Source organism: Oncorhynchus keta, chromosome 18 (genome assembly GCF_023373465.1).
Source record: "Oncorhynchus keta strain PuntledgeMale-10-30-2019 chromosome 18, Oket_V2, whole genome shotgun sequence".
Lineage (NCBI taxonomy): Eukaryota > Metazoa > Chordata > Actinopteri > Salmoniformes > Salmonidae > Oncorhynchus > Oncorhynchus keta.
This window is the reverse complement of record NC_068438.1, coordinates 21,173,417-21,197,470: the sequence shown is the minus strand read 5'-3', so window position 1 is coordinate 21,197,470 and position 24,054 is coordinate 21,173,417. Positions and strand designations below refer to the sequence as shown.

General features: G+C 44.1%; 1 protein-coding gene across 1 annotated transcript in view; it reads right to left on the bottom strand.

Annotated features, from left to right (window-relative positions):
* The window catches only part of LOC118397446 (TNF receptor-associated factor 4-like), a 51,999-nt gene extending 30,838 nt beyond the window's left edge, over positions 1–21,161 (bottom strand). The window contains exon 1 of the mRNA XM_035792184.2: positions 20,304–21,161. Within this exon, the coding sequence (XP_035648077.1) occupies positions 20,304–20,446 (143 nt within the window). The 5' untranslated portion in view covers positions 20,447–21,161. The remainder of the gene's footprint in view (positions 1–20,303) is intronic.
* Between the last annotated feature and the right edge of the window lie 2,893 nt (positions 21,162–24,054).

The window sequence follows — 24,054 nt, the reverse complement described above, 5'->3', positions numbered from 1 at the left end:
CAGTTTAGTGTTACAGTATTTGTGTACATAAGTCTGGCCATGCTTTCTATGACTGTAGAGAGGGAGAGAGAGCTAAAGGTAGCAAGGGAGAGAGAAAATTCAGCAGGTTTCTCTTGTTCAACGGTATTGATTTACAGGTCCGGATGATGACTGAAAGGAGCGACACTGAACAAAAGCCAAGTTGAAATGGGAAATTAATTAAGAAATGAATGAGACGAGAGGCTGCAATGAGACAAATGCTCTCTGATCCTAAACAGAGCGGTAGTGAATGATGCATCTGGCCTCGAACGTGAGCTAGTCACTTACTCCGCTCGGCTCTTTCATAGGATCAATAGCCCATCTGTGCAGGGGGAGGAGAAGGGAGGATTGGAGGAGGCTGTACATTGTGCCTTGTTGACATATCTGAAATGAGCTGTGAGAGAGAAGGGAGGATGCCACACAGACAGAGAGTGGTGGTGGTGGATGGTCATTGGGGTTTTAGTTAGTTGTCCAACACAGTAAGTAGAGCTAGCTGATGTTAAGGTAGGGCAGGAAGGAAGGGAGCCATCATCACAACGGCCCTTTCACTGGCCAGGGGGAGCGGGTTGAACGGAAAGGCTTAGGGTTGAATGGCAATGACCTTAACATTGAAGGGGCCTCTCCCGAATAAATGACTATAATTCAGGATGTGTGTGTATGCTTTTAGTGAAAAGCTTAACTGCTATGCCAACACCTGTTCTGGTCTACAGTGGACCCTTTCACTAAGACAGGTGCCTTCCCCACGTTCCAGTCCCATTGGCCAGCTGCTCTCCTTTCAGAGCCCAGACACAGATTCTTCACATGCCTGGGCGTCCACTCAGCAACCAGAACCAATGGTCAGTCAGTCAGTCAGCTGCCTGCCTGCCGCTAATGAGCCTATCACAACATCAACTACCCCTCACAGACACGCTTCCAATAGCACTCATGACTACTAGGTTTAATAGAAAGTAGTCAGTAGCCTCTCTTGGGGAAGAAATTGTATACATTAATTAATGCATTATACTAGCTTAATATGTGGGTGTCTGAGCATGTGTATGCATGTGTTCATTTGCAGAGGGGCTGTCAGCTTTACAGCCAGTGCAGAAGATACTGCACAACACAGACAGATTGGGGGAAGTCAATTAGCTCAACAGGGAGCAGTGCGGTGATGTAGCCGAGCAGTGGAATGGGGTTCGAACAGCTAAGCACAAGCTGTGCCATGGCCAAGCAGACCCTCCCATGTCCGCTATGTAACCTTGAATTGGTCATTAGGGTAATCTGCCTATCCATCCACCTCCTAACAGCCCTCATCACTTCCCAGTTCCCACAATCTTAACTCAGACTCTCTCCACTGTACATTGTCCATTAATCCTGATGTAGTCTGACGTGAGGGCTAGTATGTTTCACAATAAACACCTTACATTAGCCCTTTCACATTACATGCACGTGTAGGCACTGGCCATGCTGGGAGGGCTGCCAACTGCTCAGGCTTTAGTGACAGGGCTGGGACTGGCAGCTTGGCCCCAGCATGCTCTCTGTGTGAGGGGCAAGGTGCTCCGCTGCATAACTGGAATGCCTACCACCTTTGTTAGCCTGAAGAGCTGACAGATTCCGAGCTGTTTGAATAAGACCTCCTATAGCCATGAACGAGTCTCGGCAAGTCCCAAACCTGCTCTAGGGATGCTTCATGCACACTTTGTATAAGACCAACAATGTTGATAAAGAGAACTGGGAAGATAAGAGCCTTGATGCAGGAATGTTGTCGGCGCATTTGAAGAGGCTAGACAAGAATTTTAAGTGCTTTCCCTCTTTGAGAGGTGTGAAATTTTGTCCTGAAAAAAGTACATAGACTTACTCACATTTTCCTAGCTTAGACCAACAATTAGCATCACGAAGCCCTTACGCCAGTGACCAAGGCAAAGAAAATAACTATTGCAGAAAATTCAACCAAATGACCCCTAGTTCCCACTAAGGGAGTTTGACAATAGCAACTGGGCCGTCCAGTCCATGTGGAGAGAGTCTATGTGAAGGAACTCTGCAGCTGTACGAAACAGACCGATAACTTTCTCTCAGTGATGTCATCATCACAGCTGGACGTCTAAAGCCCCTCAGCTTCCTCCCATGAGACCCCATACAATGACATCATCCTGCAATGTCCTGGCTCACATCCATATCACTCCTCTCATGGTACAGGGGTTCTTATGGGAAAACGCTTGGAGAACAGTAAGGCTTATGTTCTGCCAAGGAGCTGAATGAGAAAAGATGGTGCCCTAAAGATAAATGGATGGGTGACTTCAGGTTTCAGCATGCACTGTATATCACGCCATGTGAGTGACACACAAAATGTTCAGTGAGTATACAATACTCTCTCAACCACATACACTCACGCCCAGCCACACTCACACGCAAACACAAGCACACATCATCACCTTTGCAAGTGTAGACGTTGTTTTACAGTCACACCCACAACAGAAACCTCTTATCAGGGCAATAGAAACATCCTGGTGGTGTAAGTTCCATACAGGTTGACAAAATACAACCTTGTTGGTTTGTTGTTTTAGTGAGGTCATCCATTACAGACAACAAAGGATTAATGCATTCCCCAGGTTACCGGAGTTTGCCTAATTCTGAAAAACCTAATGGAATACAGAACGAGTACTTTTTTATTGACCATATCGGTGAAGGCCATCAAATCAGTGTGTCCATGTACAGTAACGACTACTGTACCAGTTGATTTGGGTGAATGAGCACCATATAGGTCATGGAGTCATTCTGAAGGGCAGAGCTATAATTCATACAGTATGTGTAACTGACATGTTAAACTTGAAAAGATCAGTGGACTTTCACACAATGGATCACTTCAAAGTCCATGCAAGTGTGAGGAAGTACTGGTTTAGTTTCTCTCAAAGGGGATAGCCTACATTGGGATATTTCCATGTCAGGGTGTGTCCACCCTGCCTCTCTTTTACTGTATATCAGGTAGCTCTGGGGTAGTTTCTCTAGTTTCCCCTAGGTACAGATCTAATAAATCAGCTTCCCCTCCATCAATCCTAACCTGAACCATTAGTGGGATGAAAATACAAAACTAACCCAAGATCAGTGTCTAGGAGTCACTCCTTTGTATGGGCTACTACTGCCTCAGTGTTTATAGCCGGATTCTAGAGTCCACCATTCCCAGTTCATCAGCTGGAACAGCAATATTCACCTTTGAGAGGTCTTCACCACCCACCCAGAGAACAGAGTAGAGCAGAGTAGAACAGAGCAGAGGCCTGGGGGATTTCACTCCGCTAACTAAACCCCCTTCAGCGAAGCACAGTGAACTACGTTGTGCTCAGCAATAGACGAAGCAAAAATCCCTTTCACTCCGCATCCCCTTCTGTATCCTCGTGTGCCATACATACATAAATGCCTTTGGACAACTTTGAGGGTCTATGAAGGCCTCTGTGAAGTGACTAGAGGATGTGTGTGGGGCTGGGGACTGGAGATCCTCATTCACTGAGCCATTCATAACTAGTCCAGCTGAACCCACACACAAACAAACACACACGCTTTTTCAAAAGGCCCAGCTGCCAGAGTAGGCCTGGCTCACACACAGAACTGGGCACCAGTACTCCCCAACCCCATTTAGTCCTTTAAGAGACACTAGATAACTCCCTGGCCAAAAGTGCCTCTATTCTGCGTTCCCCTATCAATCTGCACACACAATGGACAGAAGTCAATTCATCTGGCTTTAATGGAGACCAATGTTGCTCACCCAGATTCCCTCCCCCTCTCCACGGTCTCAGACCACATCAATCATACCCTTTTTCTTCCCTCCAAACTCTTTCCTCACTGCAATAAGCTTTTTGTTTACTTGCTGCAAACTCTCTTTCCCAGACTGCAAAAGGGATGGAAGGAAGAAGCAGGATGTGAGGAAGGAGAGAGGAAGTAGGAGGTAGCGGAGGAACTGATAATGCTGGTGATTAGGGTTGTCCCAGACTAAAAAAAAAATGTCATCCTGTTCTTTTGACCAATAAGTTGAACGAAATGTTTAGACTTATTTTTCCATATATTGACATACCATATGTGTTTGAATAAAATCAACTACATATGCACAGAGCTTGTCTGATACTTTAAGCACACTGTTTGATTAAATAATTAAGACAAATGACTCAAGAAAGAGTCCGATGTTCACACAGTTAAAAGAAATGACGGCGAGTGCCTGTGTGATTTGCGCACGTTGTTTCGCTCTCCTCCCTACTGCAGCGAAAAGGCACAACAGCAAGTGTTTATTGCGCTGTCCGTGCTGAAGATGCTACATCATTTCAGCCATTTAGTTTCTTACTTGTTTCTTACTGAAAGGTTCTGTTACGGAAATCCATCATTTGTTTACGACAAACAACCCTTGCTCTCTTTATGGGGAACATGTAAGTGTCGCATGCATGTGACCAATAGGGCCTGACCTATAGCCTATGATAATCACAAAACTCCCAACACAGTAATGTCGACAGCTAAATGGATGTGGAGGATGTGAAAAAGAAATTAGAAACGGGCAAATGTTTCCTGGTTGCTCAGGAGGGAAAGGGGAAGTCCAGTCTGTGGAAGACATTTGACTACTGGATATCAAGAAAACGGAGGGTATAGGAGCAAGCGTTGCCTGAGTATTATGTGTGACTAAGAGTAGCAATTCGATTACAATATTATTATTTTTTCTGTCCATTAGGAACAGTGTAAACACTCAATAAGTGTATCAGAGAGTCAGTTCTAACAAAAAAATAAGATAAAGCCTTTATTACAGCAGACTAAAAACAGTTGCATGTATTTGTGAATTGCGGTTTATTTATTGTTTAGGCTAATTATTCAAAGCGCCCTTTGTTATTTAATTTAAAAACGAAAATGCTTGATTTCATTACAAAGCATGAATGTCTCGTATGCTGTGTAATGGCATGAATGAATGAATGAATGATCTATTGATTGATACAGTAGCCTATATATTGAAAGTAAGTTACGGTATTAAGAGTAAACAGGACTCTTAGGCCTAGAGCTCGATGGTGGTTATACAAAGACCACTAATGATAACGACATTACTGATTATTATAATGATGATCTTAATAATAATTGTAAAAATACAAATAAGGAGATCAAGAAAAAGGGGGGCATAGGAGTGAGAGCTGCATGCATTTTATGTGCAATTTTTCTGCCTGTTTGAAACAGTGTAAACAGCACTAAATAAATTATAAGCAATACCAGGCTGTTCTAACGAGAAGAAAAATTAAAGCCTTTATTACAGCATAGCAAAGGTTAAAAACAGCCGAATCTGTGAAATTGCTTTATCCGACATTTTGCCTTTGCATGAGGCTTGGTGCTCACGGAATCAGCAGGCTAATAAACAAAACTGAAACAGGCAAATAAGCAAGATCGGTCTTATTATTTCTGTAGATATATATGGATAATTTATAAAGCCAGGCACATTTAACAGTTTGGCTATTGATTATAAACCAAATGAAATGTCCTGTGTCCTCGTCTCTGCTGCATCTGCCTTCCCCGCATTGTTTTCAATCGCAATATGCTGGTTAACTTTGCTATTATGCACATAGCAACATAGGGAAAGGTGCCAATTCTACAGCGCACTGAAGATTATGTTTCAGAACCGTGGACAGTGACCGTATCCAATGCGGGAGAAAGCGCATTATATAAAATAATTAGATTTATTAGTGTTGTACCATTATTTTTTACATAATATAACCATATACAATTTTAGTATCACATCATGTCTTAGAATGATGGACTGTGCCATCCCCATGGCCTCCGCAATGGATTAGCCCACAGAGACTGGCGCGAATCAGACAGGTGTCTTGTTAGGCACGTAAGGCATGAACAATTATTTTTTGTGACTGCTCGACTTAAGAAATCTTAGTCGACCAACAGCTTATTGACCAAACAATCGACCAGTCGACTAAATGGGGTCAGCCCTACTGGTGATGCTGCATCAAAGGGACTTCAGTGTTATTACATGTGTGGGAGATTGGAAAGCCATAAAGAAAAGTCAGGGAGCAGAGAAAAAGAGATGAGTAGGCCTATAGCCTGCATCAACAAAACAGCACAAGGCATTCCCCACGTCCCAAATGGCACCCTCTTCCCTACATAGTATGCTACCGTTGATGAGATCCTATAGGCCCTGGTTAAAAGTAGTGCACTTTAACAGGGAAAAAGGTGTCATTTGGGAGACATACCAATTAGATTGTAAGCTCCACGGGACAGCAGAGGAAATCAGAAGTTACAGTAGGCTACCATAGTGTTGGGGAGGCCCATCCAGGAAGAAGTTACAGTAGGTTACCATAGTGTTGGGGAGGCCCATTTAGGAAGAAGTTACAGTAGACTACCATAGTGTTGGGGAGGCCCATCCAGGAAGAAGTTACAGTAGGCTACCATAGTGATTGGGAAACATATCCAGGAAGAAGTTACAGTAGGTGACCATAGTGTTGGGGAGGCCCATCCAGGAAGAAGTTACAGTAGGCTACCATAGTGATTGGGAAACATATCCTGGAATAAGTTATGGGGCAGAACAAACCAATAACTGTCCCTGTCAAGACCAGGCCGGAGCACTGTATCATTCCCACAGAGACGGCACAGTAGCGTGCGTGTGACACTGCCTTGGTTCACAAACACTAACGCAAGATAGATGACCCCATGTATGGGATGGGTTAGGCACGTAAGGCTGCTCTTGCCCTATATCATGGGGATAATCGTTTTTTTTATATCGTTTGAGTGTTTATTCTCCTTTGCTCATGAGGTATTGAGCTAATTGCCAAGGCCTATGATAAGCGTTTTGTCGTCGCCAACCAGGGTTGCGTCCCAAATGGCACCCTATTCCCTATACAGTACACTACTTTTCACCAGAGCCTTACGGGCCCTAGCCAAAAGTAGGGAATAGGGTGCCATTTGGGACACAGATCAAGACCAGCATACACGGTGGTACAGGCATGTGATTCACAGTTGATTGCAGAAGTGATAAGCCTCAGGTCTGTGCTTGCTCTACTACCCCATGACTCTACATCAGAGCTGGGCCAGGCAGCCTTCAGGGCTTCTGCCTGTTGGCCTGTTGTATTTAAACATTCCTCCCTCCCTCTCTCTCCCTGGGTGGAAACACAGCCCATTAGCATCACATGCTGACAGACTGACAGGCAAGCGAAACCTTTTCATCACAAAGACATGATTCAGCAAATAAAGCTATTATTGTGTTAATCAAAAGTAGTGGGTCTGTCAGAGAAAAGGGAAATGTTATTGTACGATAGCATATGAAAAAGTGTAAAAACCTGAAGCAATGATCTCACCTGTACCTTGTGCAATCCCTTCTTGTGCAATGGTCTGTGTCCTCGGTTTGCACAGTGTGCGAACTAAGCCAATGGAAACACACATAGTGAACTCCGCTACGTGTGGATTTTTACTGGGTTAATCAATTGACTAGATTAAAGTGTGAGATCGATGGAGAGGTGAAGTGGCTGTCAAATAGCCTAAACCCCATGTCAGCTGGACCAATAGGACCCTGACAGATGAAGAAAGAAGTAAAGTAGGAGTGGACAGACCTCATGAGGCATCAAAACGTTTTAGAGGATAAAATACCAGTCAGAAAAAGTGTGATGTTTTCTAGGCTGAGAAAACAATGCGTTGTGAAAACAAAGGCCCCAATCTCTTTGCTATGTTTGGCGCTACAGTTTAACAAGCTTACCAAAGTCAATAATGTCACTCACATTGTAAGTCACTGACATTGCATGCGTCCCAAATGCCACCCTATTCCCTATACATTGCATGCGTCCCAAATGCCACCCTATTCCCTATACATTGCATTCGTAAAGTGTTCAGACCACTTACAGTTTTTCACATTTAGTTACATTCCAGCTTTATGTTCAAATGGATTCAAATTGCCCTTTTCCATCAATCTACACACAATACCCCATAATGACAAAGCGAAAACAGGTTTTTAGAATTTTTTGCAAATGTATTAAAAATTTAAAATCTGAAAAACCTTATATACATACAGTTGAAGTCAGAAGTTTACATACACTTAGGTTGGAGTCATTAAAACTCGTTTTCCAACCACTCCACAAATTTATTGTTAACAAACTATAGTTTTGGCAAGTCAGTTAGGACATCTACTTTGTGCATGACAAGTAATTTCTCCAACAATTGTTTACAGACAGATTATTTCACTTATAGTTCACTGTATCACAATTCCAGTGGGTCAGAAGTTAACATACACCAAGTTGACTGTGCCTTTAAACAGCTTGGACAATTCCAGAAAATGATGTCATGGCTTTAGAAGCTTTCGATAGGCTAATTGACATCATTTACATCATTTGAGTCAATTGGAGGTGTACCTGTGGATGTATTTCAAGGCCTACCTTCAAACCTCTCTAAGGAATACCTAGGATAGGATAAGTAATCCTTCTCACCCCCCTTTAAGATTTAGATGCACTATTGTAAACTGACTGTTCAATCGGATGTCATAAGTTGAATGCACCAATTTGTAAGTCGCTCTGGATAAGAGCGTCTGCTAAATGACTTAAATGTAAATGTAAACTCAGTGCCTCTTTGCTAGAAATCATGGGAAAATCAAAAGAAATTAGCCAAGACCTCAGAAAAGAAATTGTAGACCTCCACAAGTCTGGTTCATCTTTGGGAGCAATTCCCAAATGCCTGAAGGTACCATGTTCATCTGTACAAACAATAGTACGCAAGTATAAACACCATGGGACCACACAGCCATCATAGCGCTGAGGAAGGAGACACGTTCTGTCTCCTAGATATGAACATGCTTTGGTGCGAAAAGTGCAAATCCCAGAACAACAGCAGAGGACCTTGTGAAGATGCTGGAGGAAACCGGTACAAAAGTATCTATATCCACAGTAAAACAAGTCCTATATCGACATAACCTGAAAGGCCGCTCAGCAAGGAAGAAGCCACTGCTCCAAAACCGCCATAAAAAAGACAGGCTATGGTTTGAAACTTCACATGGGGACAAAGATCGTACTTTTTGTAGAAACGTCCTCTAGTCTGATGAAACAAAAATAGAACTGTTTGGCCATAATGCAAGCCGAAGAACACCCTCCCAACCGTGAAGCACAGGGGTGGCAGCATCATGTTGTGGGGGTGCTTTGCTGCAGGAGGGAGTGGTGCACTTCACAAAATAGATGAAATCATGAGGAAGAACAATTATGTGGATATATTGAAGCAACATCAAGACATCAGTCAGGAAGTTAAAGCTTGGTTGCTAATGGGTCTTCCAAATGGACAATGACCCCAAGCAAACTTCCAAAGTTCTGGCAAAATGGCTTAAGGACAACAAAGTCAGGGTATTGGAGTGGTCATCACAAAGCCCTGACCTCAATCCTATAGAAAATGTGTGGGCAGAACTGAAAATGTGTGTGTGAGCAAGGAGGCCTACAAACCTGACTCAGTTACACCAGCTCTGTCAGTAGGAATGGGCCAAAATTCACCCAACTTATTGTGGGAAGGTTACTCAAAACATTTGACCCAAGTTAAACAATTTAAAGGCAATGCTACCAAATAATAATTGAGTGAATTTAAAACGTCTGACCCACTGGGAATGTGATGAAAGAAATACAACTGAAATAAATCTCTACAATTATTCTGACATTTCACATCCTTAAAATAAAGTGCTGATCCTAATTGACATAAAACAGGGCTTTTTACAGGGATCAAATGTCAGGAATTGTGAAAAACTGAGTTTAAATGTATTTGGCTCAGGTGAATGTAAACTTCCGACTTCAACTGTAAGTGTTCAGACTCCTGGCTAGGAAACTCAAAATTGAGTTCAGGTGCATCCTGGTCCCATTAATCATCCTTGACATGTTTCTACAACTTTATTGGAGTCCACCTGTAGTAAATGCAACTGATTGAACATGATTTGGAAAGGCACACACCTATCTAAACTCAGCAAAATAAGAAACGTCCCTTTTTCAGGACCATGTCTTTCAAAGACTTTCAAAATCTTCATTGTAAAGGGTTTAAACACTGTTTTCATACTTGTTCAATGAACCATAAACAATTAATGAACATGCACCTGTGGAACAGTCGTTAAGACACTAACAGCTTACAGACAGTAAGCAATTACAGTTATGAAAAATTAGACACTAAAAAGAGGCCTTTCTACTGACTCTGAAAAACACCAAAAGAAAGATGCCCAGGGTCCCTGCTCTGCTGTGTGAACGTGCCTTAGGCATGCTGCAAGGAGGCATGAGGACTACAGATGTGGCCAGGGCAATATATCGCAATGTCCGTACTGTGAGACACCTAAGACAGCACTACAGGGAGACAGGACAGGCAGCTGATCGTCCTCGCAGTGGCAGACCATGTGTAACAACACCTGCACAGGATCAGTACATCTGAACATCACACCTGCGGTACAGGTACAGGATGGCAACAACTACTACCCGAGTTACACCAGGAACGCACAGTCCCTCCATCAGTGCTCAGACTGTCCGCAATAGGCTGAGAAAAGCTGGACTGAAGGCTTGTAGGCCTGTTGTAAGGCAGGTCCTCAGACATCACCGGCAACAACATCGCCTATGGGCACAAACCCGCCGTCGCTGGACCAGACAGGACTGGCAAAGTGTTCTCCACTGACGAGTCATGGTTGTCTCTCACCAGGGGTGATGGCCGGATTCACGATTATCGTTGAAGGAATGAGCGTTACATCAAGGCCTGTATTCTGGAGCTGGATCGATTTGGAGTGGAGGGTCCGTCATGGTCTGGGGAGGTGTGTCACAGAATTATCGGATTTAGCTTGTTTTCATTAAGACAATCTCAACGCTGTGTGTTACAAGCAAGACATCCTTCTCACTCAAGTGGTACCGCTCCTGCAGGCTCATCCTGACATGACCCTCCAGCATGACAATGACACCAGCCATACTGCTCATTCTGTGCGTGATTTCCTGCAAGACAGGAATGTCAGTGTTCTGCCATGGCCAGCAAAGAGCCTGGATCTCTTCCCATTGAGCATGTCTGGGACCTGTTGGACCTGATCCAACAGGGTGAGGGCTAGGGTCATTCCCCCAGAAATGTCTGGGAACTTGCAGGTGCCTTGGTGGAAGAGTGAGGTAACATCTCACAGCAAGAACTGGCAAATCTGGTGCCGTCCATGAGGAGGAGATGCACTGAAGTACTCAATGCAATTGGCGGCAACACCAGATACTGACTGTTACTTTTGATTTTGACCCCCCTTGTTCAGGGACACATTATTCAATTTCTGTTAAGTCACATGAATGTGGAACTTGTTCAGTTTGTCTAAGTTGTTGAATCTTGTTATGTTCATAAAACTATTTACACATGTTAAAGTTTGTTGACAGTGAGAGGATGATTTATTTGGTCCAACAGTTGACTCCTTCATGACTGTTGAAAAGCATTTTTTATTTTTATTTCACCTTTATTTAACCAGGTAGGCTAGTTGAGAACAAGTTCTCATTTGCAACTGCGACCTGGCCAAGATAAAGCATAGCAGTGTGAGCAGACAACACAGAGTTACATTTACATTACATTTACATTTAAGTCATTTAGCAGACGCTCTTATCCAGAGCGACTTACAAATTGGTGCATTCACCTTATGACATCCAGTAGAATAGTCACTTTACAATAGTGCATCTAAATCTTAAAGGGGGGGGGGGGGTGAGAAGGATTACTTATCCTATCCTAGGTATTCCTTAAAGAGGTGGGGTTTCAGGTGTCTCCGGAAGGTGGTGATTGACTCCGCTGTCCTGGCGTCGTGAGGGAGTTACACATGGAGTAAACAATTAACAAGTCAATAACACAGTAGAAAAAAAGGGGGAGTCTATATACAATGTGTGCAAAAGGCATGAGGAGGTAGGCGAATAATTACAATATTGCAGATTAACACTGGAGTGATAAATGATCAGATGGTCATGTACAGGTAGAGATATTGGTGTGCAAAAGAGCAGAAAAGTAAATAAATAAAAACAGTATGGGGATGAGGTAGGTGAAAATGGGTGGGCTATTTACCAATAGACTATGTACAGCTGCAGCGATCGTTTAGCTGCTCAGATAGCTGATGTTTGAAGTTGGTGAAGGAGATAAGTCTCCAACTTCAGAGATTTTTGCAATTCGTTCCAGTCACAGGCAGCAGAGTACTGGAACGAAAGGCGGCCGAATGAGGTGTTGGCTTTAGGGATGATCAGTGAGATACACCTGCTGGAGCGCGTGCTACGGATGGGTGTTGCCATCGTGACCAGTGAACTGAGATAAGGCGGAGCTTTACCTAGCATGGCCTTGTAGATGACCTGGAGCCAGTGGGTCTGGCGACGAATATGTAGCGAGGGCCAGCCGACTAGAGCATACAAGTCGCAGTGGTGGGTAGTATAAGGTGCTTTAGTGACAAAACGGATGGCACTGTGATAGACTGCATCCAGTTTGCTGAGTAGAGTGTTGGAAGCGATTTTGTAGATGACATCGCCGAAGTCGAGGATCGGTAGGATAGTCAGTTTTGCTAGGGTAAGCTTGGCAGTGTGAGTGAAGGAGGCTTTGTTGCGGAATAGAAAGCAGACTCTTGATTCGATTTTCGATTGGAGATGTTTGATATGGGTCTGGAAGGAGAGTTTGCAGTCTAGCCAGACACCTAGGTACTTATAAGGTGTCCACATATTCAAGGTCGGAACCATCCAGTGTGGTGATGCTAGTCGGGCATGCGGGTGCAGGCAGCGATCGGTTGAAAAGCATGCATTTGGTTTTACTAGCGTTTAAGAGCAGTTGGAGGCCACGGAAGGAGTGTTGTATGGCATTGAAGCTCGTTTGGAGGTTAGATAGCACAGTGTCCAATGACGGGCCAAAAGTATATAGAATGGTGTCGTCTGCGTAGAGGTGGATCAGGGAATCGCCCGCAGCAAGACCAACATCATTGATATATACAGAGAAAAGAGTCGGCCCGAGAATTGAACCCTGTGGCAACCCCATAGAGACTGCCAGAGGACCGGACAGCATGCCCTCCGATTTGACACACTGAATGAACTCTGTCTGCAAAGTAATTGGTGAACCAGGCAAGGCAGTCATCCGAAAAACCGAGGCTACTGAGTCTGCCGATAAGAATCTGGTGATTGACAGAAGTCACTTTGGAAAGTCTGCTAAATGGCAAATATTATATTATTATTTAAGAATCTGGTGATTGACAGTCGATGAATGACGGCTGCACAGTACTGTCTTTTATCGATGGCGGTTATGATGTCGTTTAGTACCTTGAGTGTGGCTGAGGTGCACCCGTGACCGGCTCGGAAACCAGATTGCATAGCGGAGAAGGTACGGTGGGATTCGAGATGGTCAGTGACCTGTTTGTTGACTTGGCTTTCGAATACCTTAGATAGGCAGGGCAGAATGGATATAGGTCTGTAACAGTTTGGGTCCAGGGTGTCTCCCCATTTGAAGAGGGGGATGACTGCAGCAGCTTTCCAATCCTTGGGGATCTCAGACGATATGAAAGAGAGGTTGAACAGGCTGGTAATAGGGGTTGCGACAATGGCGGCAGATAGTTTCAGAAATAGAGGGTCCAGATTGTCAAGCCCAGCTGATTTATACGGGTCCAGGTTTTGCAGCTCTTTCAGAACATCTGTTATCTGGATTTGGGTAAAGGAGAACCTGAGAGGCTTGGGCGAGGAGCTGCGGGGGGCGGAGCTGTTGGCCGAGGTAGGAGTGGCCAGGCGGAAGGCATGGCCAGCCGTTGAGAAATGCTTGTTGAAGTTTTCGATAATCATGGATTTGTCGGTGGTGACCGTGTTCCCTAGCCTCAGTGCAGTGGGCAGCTGGGAGGAGGTGCTCTTGTTATCCATGGACTTCACAGTGTCCCAGAACTTTTGGAGTTGGAGCTACAGGATGGAAACTTCTGCCTGAAGAAGCTGGCCTTAGCTTTCCTGACTGACTGCGTGTATTGGTTCCTGACTTCCCTGAACAGTTGCATATCGCGGGGACTGTTCGATGCTATTGCAGTCCGCCACAGGATGTTTTTGTGCTGGTCGAGGGCAGTCAGGTCTGGAGTGAACCAAGGGCTGTATCTGTTCTTAGTTCTGCATTTTTTGAACGGAGCATGCTTATCTAAAATGGTGAGGAAGTTACTTTTAAAGAATGACCAGGCATCCTCAACTGACGGGATGAGGTCAATGTCCTTCCAGGATACCCGGGCCAGGTCAATTAGAAAGGCCTGCTCACAGAAGTGTTTTAGGGAGTGTTTGACAGTGATGAGGGGTGGTCGTTTGACTGCGGCTCCGTGGCGGATACAGGCAGTGATCACTGAGATCCTGGTTGAAGACAGCGGAGGTGTATTTGGAGGGCCAGTTGGTCAGGATGACGTCTATGAGGGTGCCCTTGTTTACAGAGTTAGGGTTGTACCTGGTGGGTTCCTTGATGATTTGTGTGAGATTGAGGGCATCTAGCTTAGATTGTAGGACTGCCGGGGTGTTAAGCATATCCCAGTTCAGGTCACCTAACAGAACAAACTCTGAAGCTAGATGGGGGGCTATCAATTCACAAATGGTGTCCAGGGCACAGCTGGGAGCTGAGGGGGGTCGGTAGCAGGCGGCAACAGTGAGAGACTTATTTCTGGAGAGAGTCATTTTCAAAATTAGTAGTTCGAACTGTTTGGGTATGGACCCAGAAAGTATGACATTACTTTGCAGTAGACTGCAACTCCTCCCCCCTTTGGCAGTTCTATCTTGACGGAAGATGTTATAGTTGGGTATGGAAATCTCTGAATTTTTGGTGGCCTTCCTGAGCCAGGATTCAGACACGGCAAGGACATCAGGGTTAGCAGAGTGTGCTAAAGCAGTGAGTAAAACAAACTTAGGGAGGAGGCTTCTGATGTTGACATGCATGAAACCAAGGCTTTTTCGATCACAGAAGTCAACAAATGAGGGTGCCTGGGGACATGCAGGGCCTGGGTTTACCTCCACATCACCCGGGGAACAGAGAAGGAGTAGTATGAGGGTGCGGCTAAAGGCTATCAAAACTGGTCGCCAAAAGCGTTGGGGACAGAGAATAAGAGGAGCAGGTTTCTGGGCATGGTAGAATATATTCAGGGCATAATGTGCAGACAGGGGTATGGTGGGGTGCGGGTACAGCGGAGGTAAGCCCAGGCACTGGGTGATGATGAGAGAGGTTGTATCTCTGGACATGCTGGTTGTAATGGGTGAGGTCACCGCATGTGTGGGAGGTGGGACAAAGGAGGTAACAGGGGTATGAAGAGTGGAACTAGGGGCTCCATTGTGAACTAAAACAATGATAACTAACCTGAACAACAGTATACAAGGCATATTGACATTTGAGAGAGACATACAGCGAGGCATACAGTAATCACAGGTGTTGAATTGGGAAAGCTAGCTAAAACAGTAGGTGAGACAACAGCTAATCAGCTAGCACAACAAACAGCAGGTAAAATGGCGTTGACTAGGCAACGGGGCCGACAGATAAAACAAACAAGCAGAATGGAGTACCGTGATTAATGGACAGTCCAGCGTGCATCAGCTATGTAGCCAAGAGATCAGTGTCCAGGGGGCAGCGGTGGATGGGCAGGGAAGCTGGACTGGCGAGTGTTATCCAGGTTTAAAAAAAAAAAAACTAATGACTAAATAGCTTGTAACTAGTTAGCTGGTTAGCATCTGGAGGTTCTTGAGTGTGTTCTAAAAAATTAAAAATAATAGCGATTCCGTATCACATTGGGTGAGGCAGGTTTCCGGAAGGTATAAACAAATTAAAAATCAAAAAGAGATAGAGAGTAAATATGGGTCTAGTGAGTGTTTGGGACGCGGCGATTCAGACGGTTAGCAGGCCTGTGCTAACAAGCTAACAGTTCGTAGGCCCGGGCTAGACAAGGTAGCAGTTAGCGGACCGGAGCTAGACAAGCTAGCAGCTTGCATTCCAGGTGAAGCTGGTTGAGAGAATGCCAAGAGTGTGCAAAGCTGTCATCGAGGCAAAGGGTGGACACTGAAGAAATCAAATACATTTTGATTTGTTTAACACTTTTTTTGGTTTACTACATGATTCCATATGTGTAATTGCATAGTTTTGATGTCCTCCATATTATTCTACAAAGTAGAAAATTGTAAAAAAATAAATAAAAATCCTTGAATGAGTAGGTGTCCAAAATGTTGACTGGTACTGTACATAAAGTAAGACCCCCAAGTATTTCAGTCATCTTTCAATGGGGGGATGTGGTAGTGGTGAAGGGGTATGAGGAACTCAAGTGGCTCAAAACTAAATCTTAATTTTGGCAGCAATTTTACACTGTACATGACCATGACAGAGGCTCTGTCCCAAATGGCACCCTATCCCCTATATACTGAAGTGCACTACTACTGACCAGAGCCATATCGGCCCTTGTCAAAAGTAGTACACTATATAGGGGATAGAGTTCCATTTGGGAAATAACCTCTCTCGGGCTCAGACATGGCTCATGGAATAAATATACATTGTGTAATTATTTCGCTATTTTTCTCTCTGCATTGTTGAGAAGGGCCTGTAAGCATGTCACTGTCAGTCTACACCGGCTGTTTACGAACCATGTGACAAATAAAATGATTCTAAAGTGATTTGAATTTGATGACCTCTGAGTGAATGGGCGCCAGTCTCTCAGCACACTTGTGCCCTTAATCCAATAAAGGAATCGGTCTAATCCCCCCTCATCCAAGGCAGTGCCACTGCTGACTACCCCAGCACCCCTACCACCCTGCCCCCTCCCCCTGACCCAAAACCCAGCCAGGCAGGCACATAGCCTCAGGGCAAAAAGACAGACAGACAGGATGGGAGGATAGGCCAGGGTCCCCATTGCCTGCCCGGATGAAAACACACAAACATTAACAAACATGCACACACACAGATATATTTCCATGCAGGCTCACACACACAAACAGACAACCTCAAACGTGCCTCTCCCCTCTCTCTGTCTGTCCCTGGTCCTGAGGTCTTAACATTAGATGATTGTTTACATGTGTCATGGTAGGTGACTACAGCTAAAATGGCAGCAAAGTCTGCTAAACCAACAACTACTGAAACATTACTTCCTCATCACAGAATTGAATCTGACTGTTTATTATTATCTGAAACCTATATGCACAATATTACAATTGCAGTGTGCCAAATGATGATGCAAACAAGACATTGTTTTCTCTTCTGTTTTATGGCCTTTTAGAGCTTGAGTTCTCTAATTGGTGGCTCCCAGACTTCTGCCAGTTGGGCAAATTTGAATTCAGTTATGGAAAATAAAGAAACTGACTTCATGAAAGATTTGCATGTATAAACAACACCCCCAATGGCTGTTGTATCAACATACTGTATCATAATATACCACACATATCTACCCGGAGGATATCACATTCAGAAATATAGAATCATATTTGGACCAAAATAAATCAATTTGGCTAATCTAGAGGAATTTTTATTTTATTTTAATTTTTTTATTTCACCTTTATTTAACCAGGTAGGCTAGTTGAGAACAAGTTCTCATTTGCAACTGCGACCTGGCCAAGATAAAGCATAGCAGTGTGAACAGACAACACAGAGTTACACATGGAGTAAACAATTAACAAGTCAATAACACAGTAGAAAAAAGGGGGAGTCTATATACAATGTGTGCAAAAGGCATGAGGTAGGCAAATAATTACAATTTTGCAGATTAGCACTGGAGTGATAAATGATCAGATGGTCATGTATAGGTAGAGATATTGGTGTGCAAAAGAGCAGAAAAGTAAATAAATAAAAACAGTATAAAAACAGTATGGGAATGAGGTAGGTGAAAATGGGTGGGCTATTTACCAATAGACTATGTACAGCAGCAGCGATCGTTTAGCTGCTCAGATAGCTGATGTCTGAAGTTGGTGAGGGAGATAAAAGTCTCCAACTTTAGCCATTTTTGCAATTCATTCCAGTCACAGGCAGCAGAGTACTGGAACGAAAGGCGGCCAAATGAGGTGTTGGCTTTAGGGATGATCACTGAGATACATCTGCTGGAACGCGTGCTACGGATGGGTGTTGCCATCGTGACCAGTGAACTGAGATAAGGCGGAGCTTTACCTAGCATGGACTTGTAGATGACCTGGAGCCAGTGGGTCTGGCGACGAATATGTAGCGAGGGCCAGCCGACTAGAGCATACAAGTCGCAGTGGTGGGTGGTATAAGGTGCTTTAGTGACAAAACGGATGGCACTGTGATAGACTGCATCCAGTTTGCTGAGTAGAGTGTTGGAAGCCATTTTGTAGATGACATCGCCGAAGTCGAGGATCGGTAGGATAGTCAGTTTTACTAGGGTAAGCTTGGCGGCGTGAGTGAAGGAGGCTTTGTTGCGGAATAGAAAGCCGACTCTTGATTCGATTTTCGATTGGAGATGTTTGATATGAGTCTGGAAGGAGAGTTTGCAGTCGAGCCAGACACCTAGGTACTTATAGATGTCCACATATTCAAGGTCGGAACCATCCAGGGTGGTGATGCTAGTCGGGCATGCAGGTGCAGGCAGCGATCGGTTGAAAAGCATGCATTTGGTTTTACTAGCGTTTAAGAGCAGTTGGAGGCCACGGAAGGAGTGTTGTATGGCATTGAAGCTCATTTGGAGGTTAGATAGCACAGTGTCCAATGACGGGCCGAAAGTATATAGAATGGTGTCGTCTGCGTAGAGGTGGATCAGGGAATCAATCGCCAGCAGCAAGAGCAACATCATTGATATATACAGAGAAAAGAGTCGGCCCGAGAATTGATCCCTGTGGCACCCCCATAGAGACTGCCAGAGGACCGGACAGCATGCCCTCCGATTTGACACACTGAACTCTGTCTGCAAAGTAATTGGTGAACCAGGCAAGGCAGTCATCCGAAAAACCGAGGCTACTGAGTCTGCCGATAAGAATATGGTGATTGACAGAGTCGAAGGCCTTGGCAAGGTCGATGAAGACGGCTGCACAGTACTGTGTTTTATCGATGGGGGTTATGATATCGTTTAGTACCTTGAGTGTGGCTGAGGTGCACCCGTGACCGGCTCAGAAACCAGATTGCACAGCGGAGAAAGTACGGTGGGATTCGAGATGGTCAGTGACCTGTTTGTTGACTTGGCTTTCGAAAACCTTAGATAGGCAGGGCAGGATGGATATAGGTCTGTAGCAGTTTGGGTCCAGGGTGTCTCCCCCTTTGAAGAGGGGGATGACTGCGGCAGCTTTCCAATCCTTGGGGATCTCAGACGATATGAAAGAGAGGTTGAACAGGCTGGTAATAGGGGTTGCGACAATGGCGGCGGATAGTTTCAGAAATAGAGGGTCCAGATTGTCAAGCCCAGCTGATTTGTACGGGTCCAGGTTTTGCAGCTCTTTCAGAACATCTGCTATCTGGATTTGGGTAAAGGAGAACCTGGAGAGGCTTGGGCGAGGAGCTGCGGGGGGGGGCGGAGCTGTTGAGAAATGCTTATTGAAGTTTTCGATAATCATGGATTTATCGGTGGTGACCGTGTTACCTAGCCTCAGTGCAGTGGGCAGCTGGGAGGAGGTGCTCTTGTTCTCCATGGACTTCACAGTATCCCAGAACTTTTTGGAGTTGGAGCTACAGGATGCAAACTTCTGCCTGAAGTAGCTGGCCTTAGCTTTCCTGACTGACTGAATAAAGTTGACATGAGTGAAATATGTTATAAACATTTTCAATACCATAGACTGGGTAGGTGAGGCAGTGGTATTCAAACTTCTTCAGCAGGGGACCAAATTTCTACTCTAATTTTGGGGGGAAATAATTTGTGACCCTACCCTACCCCAAATATGACAACCTTAAAATCGTTACATTTCGATTTTTACATCAACAAATAACCTTCAATTCATGTTTTTAATCTCTTATCAAAATGAAAAGGAACCAATAAATACAATTCAAAAAATATTTAAATGATCATTCTCAAAAACGTTTGTATATTGTCCCATATATGTCCTAATTTATTGTTAAGGATTTAAGTCACCACCACTTCCTTTACCTATAATTTTGCTTCACCTGTGAGTGCAAAGGCCTTACAAAGGAAGGACACGCCTACAGGGTTTGTTTACATATATACTTTCCAACTGAAACTTGATATTTATGGTTAGTTCCTAGTGTGAACCATAGACAAGACACATGTAGCACGCACGCACGCACGCACACACACACACACACACAGAGATACAGGGAGAAGTTTGAAAACAAGTTTTTTCAGTGTTCTTTAAGGCTGTGTATACAGAACACATCAAAATTCTAAATCATTATTGCAATCCAATAGGCTAATAGCGTTTGATCTGGAACACACACACGCACGCGCAGCTTACCTTAAGAATTCTTGTAGACAGGTGTCACAAAATCGGTGGCCACACGTAGAAACTTGAACAGGCTCGCGCATGGCTTTACTGCATAATGGACATTGAAAACGTCTCTTCGGTTTCTCCAGAAACTTGTAATCAAACCCCGGCATTGCTGCAGGATTCGTCGAAATACACTACAGAATAATGTCACTCCCTTCGCCTGTGTCCTGTCCTACTGCGTGATTTGCGGTATGATGTCACCAGTGTCTCTCTTTTGATGGCCGTCAACAGAGAAATTCTCCGATATTCATGTCCCCTTCGCCAGCCAGTGACAAATCGGTTTACGAGACGAGAGTATAGACCGATTCAGTTCCGCCGTCTCTCCAGCAACAGGGTGACCGAGTGCATTGAAACAAAGGGAATCCTCGACAGTACAAACGTTTTTGCATAAAAACCTGACGATGTCTTCTTCTGACAATCTTCCTCTGCGTCTAGAAAAGCAGGAAAATCTTCGGCATATGTCTCTCAGCAGAGGTGTAACACTGACAGATTGAAGACAATGCTCTCAGCCCATCTGCTTAGGTACAAAGCCCCGCCTACTATTTTTCTTGCGGGAGGAGTCGAACGTGAAATCAACATAGCCTATTTGCTTTTCTCTGGTCTGGGTCAATGGTATCTCCTCTGATTTGTTTTATTTGTCAGCTATGTAAGTCAAGTCTCTTTTTTATGAGTTGAATGATATCAATCTAAAATGAATGGAAATAAGGTAGGGTTTCACCTGCAAATTAATTGGCTTGTATTAAGTAGTTTGAAAGGAGTATGTTCATTTTTGAAAAAGTACAGATGTTTAATGTTCAATAAAAAAGTGAAATATTTGTTTTGCATATCCTAAACCCTGCTCAGAAAACAAGATGTATTGATGAATTGACCCTAAGTAGACACATGAATTACTAATTAGGAAGAGCTGCCCTCTGGTGGTGAAACTGAAAAAGAAGAGCCTGATATTCATGGTGTTGCAGATACATTTGATAATCGATATTAAACATTGACTTCGATAATTATCGGGAGTGGTTTCAAATGGCTGGACAATATCTTGTCTTAAAAATCTTTACAATTGTGTCCATTTACAATTATTCAATAGCTATAGGTTGTCATCACCAACCTTGTTGCTTCAGGATTACATCATTACACAGGCACAGTCACGTGCGCTTTCTTCAAATAAGTGGCGAAAACCCGCCACAGCATTGTGGTATTACTAAATCATAGAGTACATTAATAGAGTCATCAATAGAGTACCACAGTATGAATCATAATACCCATAAAACCTAAGGGTCAAAGAGGGAAATGCTTCCAATCGTTTTTCCACCATACATTTTTTCCATAGGGGATTTTAGAAACACTTAAAATAAGGGCTGTGTTTTGTGTAGGCTTACTCTGGCCTGACATTTGGATAACCTGTAAATCTTTCTAGGGCAAAGTTACTTTTTTTGTATTTTACCCCCTTTTCTCATCTCAACGCTGCAACTGCCCAATGGGCTCGGGAGGCGAAGGTCGAATCATGCATCCTTCGAAACATGACCCACCAAACCTCACTTCTTAACACCCGCCGCTTAACCCGGAAGCCAGCCTCACCAATGTGTCAGAGAAAACACTGTTCAACTGACAACTGATTTCAGCCTGCAGGCACCCAGCCCGCCACAAGGAGTCGCTAGAGCCAAGTAAAGCCACCCCCAGCCAAACCCTCCCCTAACCCTGACGATTTTGGGCCAATTGTGCGCCACCCTATGGGACTCATCGAACCCGGGTCTGTAGTGACGCCTCTAGCACTGCGATGCAGTGCCTTAGACCGCTGCGCCACTCTGGGAGGCCCTAGGACAAGGTGACTTTTATCAATAATTTGCCTGTATTTACCCCCCAAAAATGAAATGTTAATTAGCTGCTAATGTGGATATCATAAAGAACTACAAATGTCATGATGATCTGGGCAAGACTGTCGACTCGAGGCAAAGGTAAGAATCTCTGAATTAACTACCCAATGTCAGCTAAATTAAGTAATTCATACATTTGCTACATTTCTATAAATGGACAATTCTGTGAACTGTTAGGAAAGGTGTCAGCTAGAGAAGACATGCAGGAGCTTGCAGGGATATGTAGTTTTGCATGATGTCTACTTCAAATCTGAAAGTAAATAGAGCCGAATATATTGATTAAAATCACCTTGTCCAAGAGAGATATACATGGTTATCAAAACATAACGCCAGGGTAAGCCTACATGAAACACAGACCTTATTTTAAGTGTTTCTATGGGAAAAATCTATGGTGGAAAAACAATTGGAACCATTTCCTTCTTTGACCACTAGGTTTTATGGGTATTATGACACCTCCTTTGAGGGACTCTATAGAAATTCTATATCTATAGTGCATTCGGAAAGTATTCAGACCCCTTTACTTTTTCCACATTTTGTTACGTTACAAAATGTTTTCAGAACATTTTTTTTAAACCCCCAGAAATATCACTTTTACATGAGTATTCAGACCCTTTACACAGTACTTTGTAGAAGCACCTTTGGAAGTAATTACAGCCTCGATTTGTCTTAGGTATGATGCTACAAGCTTGGCACACCTGTATTTTGGGAGTTTCTCCCATTCTTCTCTGCAGATCCTCTCAAGCTCTGTCAGGTTGGATGGGGAGCGTCGCTGCACAGCGATTTTCATGGCCCTCAAGAGATGTTCAATCGGGTTCAAGTCCGGATTCTGACTGGGCCACTCAAGGACATTTAGAGAAGCCACTCATGCGTTGTGTTGGCTGTGTGCTTAGGGTCGTTGTCCTGTTGGAAGGTGAACCTTCGCCCCAGTCTGATGTTCTGAGCGCTCTGAAGCATGTTTTCATCAAGGATCTCTCTGTACTTTGCTCTGTTCATCTTTCCCTCGATTCCGACTAGTATCCCAGTCCCAGAAAAACATCCCCACAACATGATGCTGCCACAACCATGCTTCACCGTAGGGATGGTACCAGGTTTCTTCCAGGCGTGATGCTTGGCATTCAGGCCAAAAAGTTCAATATGGGGTTTATCAGACCAGAGACTCTTGTTTCTCATGGTCTGAGAGTCTTTAGGTGCCTTTTTCCAACTCCAAGCAGGCTGTCTGTCATGTGCCTTTTACTGAAGAGTGGCTTCCATCTAGCCACTCTACCATAAAGGCCTGATTGGTGGAGTGGTGCAGAGATTGTTGTCCTTCTTGAAGGTTCTCCCATCTCCAAAGAGGGACTCTAGAGCTCTGTCCGAGTGAGAATCGGGTTCTTGGTCACCTCCCTGACCAAGGCCCTTCTCCCCCGTTTGCTCAGTTTGGCCAGGCGGCCAGCTCCAGGAAGGGTCTTGGTTGTTCCAAATGTGTGCAGGTGTGTGCTTTTCCAAATTATGTCCAATCAATTGAATTTACCACAGGTGGACTCCAATCAAGTTGTAGAAACATCTCAAGGATGATCAATGGAAACTAGATGCACCTGAATTCAACTTCAAGTCTCATACCAAAGGGTCTGAATACTTATGTAAATAACAATCTGTTTTCGCTTTGTCATTATGGGGTATTGGGTGTAGATTTGATGAGGACTTTTTTATTTTATTTAATCTATTTTAGAATAAGGCTATAACATAAAATGTGGAAAAAGTCAAGGGGTCTGAAAACTTTCTGAAGGCACACACACACACACACACACACACACACACACACACACACACACACACACACACACACACACACACACACACACACACACACA